At 40.1% G+C, this 5,799-nt stretch overlaps 1 protein-coding gene across 1 annotated transcript in view; it reads left to right on the forward strand.

Moving 5' to 3' along the window:
- The window catches only part of GLI3 (GLI family zinc finger 3), a 414,242-nt gene that overhangs the window by 225,406 nt on the left and 183,037 nt on the right, over positions 1-5,799 (forward strand). Inside the window, exon 3 of the mRNA XM_006832110.1 lies at positions 1,560-1,665. Within this exon, the coding sequence (XP_006832173.1) occupies positions 1,560-1,665 (106 nt within the window). The remainder of the gene's footprint in view (positions 1-1,559; positions 1,666-5,799) is intronic.

Here is a 5,799-nt window from a genome sequence, read left to right on the forward strand (position 1 = left end):
TAGTTGATCCAAGAAGAATGAAGTCCTTGACAACTTCAATCTTTTCTCCATTGATAAGAATGTTGTTTATTGGTCCAGTGGTAGAGATCTTGATTTGTGTGCAGGAGAACTAGTCAGTTTTCCTCCCAATGCACCTCATTGTCTGTGTCAGTGGAGCCGTGTGTGTTGCTGTGGTGCTCAACAGGTGTTAGTGAAGCTTCCAAACTAAGAAAGGACCTGGTGATCGAATTTTTAAAATCAGCCAGTGAAAACTCTACGTGTCACAATAGTCCAATCCCTAAGATTTGTTAGTGAAGGACACTTGGTTCCATTGTATAAGGGAATCACCCTGAGTTAAATCAGGAGCCAAATCAAGGACAGCTAACAATAACAAACCCTTGAGGTTAGGTAACACTCTTCAGACTTTTAGAAATAAGCTGGAAGTCATTCATAGGCAAGTTTTATGTAAATAGCAATTCCTGGTAATGTTTACGGGCAACAGCAGGTTATGGTATGGGTTCATGCAGGCTCCCAGAAGGACGGTGTGGAAGGTAACGTTGGAATCAGGAGTCTGGTGTGTCTCCTAGCCAAGGAGCCGGGCTCCAAGTTTTGGGCTCCTTTGTTTTGGTTTTTGAATTTGAGAAAAGATTTAGTAACATTTACAAGATTTCATCAAGCTTCGTTTGAGAAAATCTATTAAAGTTCTTCTCAGTTTTTACAATGAATGTCTACTAAAGAGAAGTTTATTTTTGGATTTTAGGCAATTTTGTATGCAAGAGGCACCATCAGTGTAAGTAAGGTACTTTGAGTACAAAGGAAAGAGGAGCTGTTCTAAGAAAATGCATATGGGATCTACACCGAGTTCTGCCTGGGTTGGAATTCCACCTCTTTATGACTCGTGTCCGCTCCATACATCTGAGTGGTTAGGTCATCTCTTCCCAGCCATGTATCTCTCCAGCTAACCTAAAAACTGATGTTCTTGTGTTCCGACTAGAGAGGGCTAACCCGGTATTGGGTAGGGGTGGAGGGGTTAAAAAGGGACTAGAGCACACAGTCAGTGCGTATCTGTGTGCGTGTGCGCGCTCGCATCTGCAGTGCATTCTTCTAGCTGGGACTAGCGTCATGTATACGGGAGAAATGAAGCCGATGTGGTTATTACAGTGCCTTTGTCTAAAATTCACTTGGCAGTGCTTTAATTCTTTAGATGGGTGTGTTAATTACTGTTCCTCTTGATTTTGTGACTCCGTTTGTTAGCCCCGCCACTGGGGTCAGTCAGCCTTTCTTCCAGGCTAAGGGAGCTTTTGTGTTCCACTTTTTCTTGTTAATTTTCTCTCTGAGTTTTAGTTGTGCTTCTAGGCAGGCTCTACTTCCTCCGGGGAGGACGGGGGTTTGGATTACTTCAGTCATACTTTTGCAGAGCGTCATGTAAGCTGCACAATTAAATGGAAAGACTTATTTTACAATATTCTTGAACTAGATTCCGTGTAAGTAGCAGAGAGTATATAAGAATACTGTTTCAGAAATCCAGTGGGGTTTCAAAGGTTTCGTTTTCTCTAAGTTGGACTTTATTTCTTTTTCAGACCCTCCTCATCTTTTTCCTGCGTTCCATCCGCCTGTACCAATTGACGCTCGCCATCATGAGGGGCGATACCATTATGACCCATCGCCTATCCCTCCGTTGCATGTGTAAGTATTAAAACTTTACCCATCAATGAAATGGAACAGAGTGCTGACTTTGACTGTCTCAGAATGTGGTTTTGTGTGGGGGGGGGTGGGTGGTTGGGTGGTTGCGGGGTTGTTGTTGTTTCACGGCATGTCAAGTGGTCTTTGAAGATGTGATGCAAGATTTACTTTTGTAATACAGCAAGCCTATCTGTTTCTGAATTCATTGAAGCAAATCCTTGCTGCTTCTCAAGGAATGCCTTTTACACTAGGTGGCTGGCAAGTATTTCCTAAATATCTTTGCTGACGTGTGTTCTGTGTGCTATAGGCATTATAAAAAGCAGAGACCTAATGAAAGAGTAAAATCGGGTATGTATTCAGTTGAGATTTGATTTGAAGTTGTCGTGTTGAGTTTTCTTATACATGAAAGTTCCATCCCAAGGATCACAATGAATTATAATGAAAATTTTATGGTGAATTTTCTTAGCCCCCCGTGGTATGTACACCAACAGGCACATGATTGATGGCAATGTCACCCCAACAAAATGGCAAATGTAGTTGAGCACATGGTTTATACAAAGATAAAAGGGAAGAATGGGGGAGATACCATCCATTGGCAAAGGGGGAGGAAAATCCCATGGAAATAAATATTATCTTACTCCGCTTGGGGGGTGGTAATAGTAGACTTGCAGACTCAAATGATACTCTTTTATAGTCCTGTCCAGAAAAACTATCACATATTCTAAGAACTGGAGACACTCCCCAGGTGGGGCTGCCCCTTGCTAAAGGCCCTGATATATACATATAGTTGTATTTAATAATCACTCTTCATGCTAAGACAATAAAGTTGGAAAAACACAAATAATACTTTGAAGAATAATGCTGGTTATTTAGATGGTAGATTGCATCTCCCTGACTATTAGTTACAGCTGTGTAATTACATATATGCCAAAGAAAAATGAAGTTGTTTTAAAACAAGTCCTCCTCTGTGAGCAGAATTAATTGATATTAACAATCCTAACTACATGCCCAAGTACACATATAATATTTTACCAACAGTTTTTTGGATCCATCTCCCATTACTGAATTGTAATTTCAGAGCACATTTGCCTGGAGGTAAGTAATAAATCTGTGCTACAGAATTCTATAAGCATTAAAGGAAAAGTGGGTATTTATAGAGACAGAAGACAGAAACTTGTGACTTATTATTCGACATTTCACTATAATACAAGTAAGTATTTACTGGGTTCTAATGCTTGCTAAAAATACTCTCAAATAAAATGAAGAGACCAACTGAAAACTCCATATACAAAGGGGAGGAAATTCCAAATTAAGGCTGAAATATGACATATAAATATAACTCACCCCATTATATAGAGGTTTTATGATGCAGATGGGACCACATGAGTCTCAGATGAGGATCTGCCTGTGTGTTGAGCATGTGAGGGCCAAGGTCTCCTTGTAGCATGGATGACTAATTCTTCCCAGGCTTAAGTCTGTATGATGAACTTATTTAAATAAGATCATCATGTGGAATCTTAGAGTTCTTTTCTTTATTTTTTCAATAATCGTGTTATACAGAATTTTTAAACATAGTTTATAGAAAATGAGTTTATAGATACATTTCCTTTGAGTTCATCACAGTGACCCTATAGGATAAGCACTGGACTGCTAACTGAACTGCAAGGTTGGCCGTTCAAACCCACCAGCTGTTCCTTGGGAGAAAGGTGAAGCTATCTGCTCCTGTGAAGATTTATAGCCTCGGAAACCCTATTACAGGGTTACCATGAGTTAGAATCAACGTAATGACAATGAATTTGGTAGATAGATAGATAGATAGATAGATAGATAGATAGATAGATAATAGATAGATAGATAGATAGAGTGCTGTGGGTCAATGTGCCAGACTGCAAAGCTGTTTGAACTGCAAGGTTGGCAGTTCAAGCTCACCAGCTGCTCCTTGGAAACCCTATAGAGGGCCTCTATGGGTCAGAATCGACTCAACGGCACTTAACAACAACAACATACGTAAATAAAAGTTTTTACCAGTCAAGTACCAATCTTGGTTCTTTGGTAGAATATAATAATAGCTAGCCCACTGTAACATGCATATAGCCATAACACCACCAGATGAGTTCTGGTGGGGGCTTCTTGAGGTTTGCTTTTCTACAGTTTTTAGTACTTTCTGTTTTTCCAGCCCAAATGTGTAGTGTACTTTAGCAATAATTGAAACAATAAATTGTTCTCCTTGTACTCAAGTAACTTAAAAGTATAGTGATCAAAGGTTCTAAGTGAGGGTTGTTGTTGTTAAGTGCCATTGAGTCGGTTTTGACTCAGCAAACCTGTAGTGGGTTTCCAAGGAACAGCTGGTGGGTTTGAACCACCAATCTTGTGGTTAACAGTCCAGTGCTTATCCTACAGCAGAACACCAGGACTCCCATAGTAAAGCTGCTGTTGTTGTGCCCTCAAGTTGGTTCAAACTCACAGCGACCCATATCGGGTTTCCAAGGAGCGGCTGGTGAATTTGAACTGCCGACCTTGCAGTTCAAACCGACCTTACAGTCCACTGCATTATCCTGCAGCGCCACACCAGGACGTCATAGTAAGGCGGTTGTTGTTGTTAAGTGCCTTCCAGTTGGTTCCAACTCATAGCGACCTCGTATAGGGTTTCTGAGCAGCGGCTGGTGAGCTTGAACTGCCAACCTTGGGGTTCAAACCTATCTTGCAGTCTAGTGCATTAGCTCACTGCACCACACCAGGACTCCATAATAAGGCTCGTTGCTTTGTACGCTTTGAGGTGCCGTTACATTGACGTCTGTGATCCTTTGGAAGGTGAGGACAATCTAGGGGATTATGACCTGGGTACTGACGTCTTAGAAGCTTGTTTCTGCTGGGGGGTACAGCAGTCACCTGGGGAAGCAGAATTACTTCATCTAGAACCTGAGTTCCAAATGCTTGCTAGCTATTCATTACTGTCTTTAATTTCATGGATAGAAAATGAGCTCAAGTGAACTTACTAAGTTTTCAAAATAAACCGTTTTCATTATAAGAAGGCAGAAGTCGGGGATATTCTCATTATTTTGTATACACAATTGTTCCTTTGGTGCCAACTTGAAGCATTAAGTAAGTCTTTTAAAACCAAGAATTTGTGTTGATGATGGAAACACTGACAGATCTGTGTTTAGACCGAGGGCAGGCATTGCGTTAATTATGCTACCATATCCTATCATTAAAGATTCTATTGAAAGAAGTTTATAAATTGCTCTTCTTTTTAGATAAACCACCCTATATTAAGGCATCAACGATATGGTGCAGAATTAAATTAAAATCTCATAAAATGAAATATGTTCTGTATTAGCTGTTTGACACTTAATTTGCCTCTGAATGAGTAGAGGAAATCACAAATTAACCTGCCTTTGTTTTTCCAACCATGGCTTATTAGGTGTTAGAACAACTGCAATTACTGCTCCATAATAACCACCAGCCTTATAAATATGTACGGAAATAGGTCCCTGTGTGTGAAAGAAAGCAGTGCCTTCAACATGGAATGCTTTCAGTTAGTTAACTTTGTTTATTCACACAGAGCTAGTCTCAGTTTTCAACAGTTAGACAATGTAGGAACTTAAATTGTTTTCAATTGTTGTAAATAATATTAGGATGTATTCACATTTCCTCGGTTAAATCCAAGTCATGAATTTAGAATTCGAACTTACGGCTGATAGTACATGGAATGAGTCGTCTGTTGCATAAAGGTTGTCTGATAGAATGTGCTATTCCTGCACTGTGTTTATTTAACACTAGTAGTTTGGAAATTAAGAAACATTAGATACCAGGATGTTTGCCTTTGCTTTGGAAAATTATTCTCTACTGACTCCTCCAGGATTTATGGCCAATAGAAAATTGGAGTTTCTCTTTCTCCCCCTGTCTGTCTCCATTTTTTTTTTTTCTCAGATAATTTGCTGGGACCACACATTATATGTTTCGTTAAGCCATACAACAAAAAGTATATATATATGGTGGTGGTGGTTATGTCCCGTGAAGTCGGTTCCGACTCATAGTGACCCCTGTACAGGGTTTCTGAGGCTGTGGATCTTTATGGGAGCAGAAAGCCTCATCTTTTTCCCACGGAACAGCTGGTAGTTTCGAACTGCTGACCTT

The sequence above is a fragment of the Chrysochloris asiatica genome, unplaced genomic scaffold (assembly GCF_000296735.1).
Source record: "Chrysochloris asiatica unplaced genomic scaffold, ChrAsi1.0 scaffold00006, whole genome shotgun sequence".
In the NCBI taxonomy this organism is placed as follows: Eukaryota; Metazoa; Chordata; class Mammalia; order Afrosoricida; family Chrysochloridae; genus Chrysochloris; species Chrysochloris asiatica.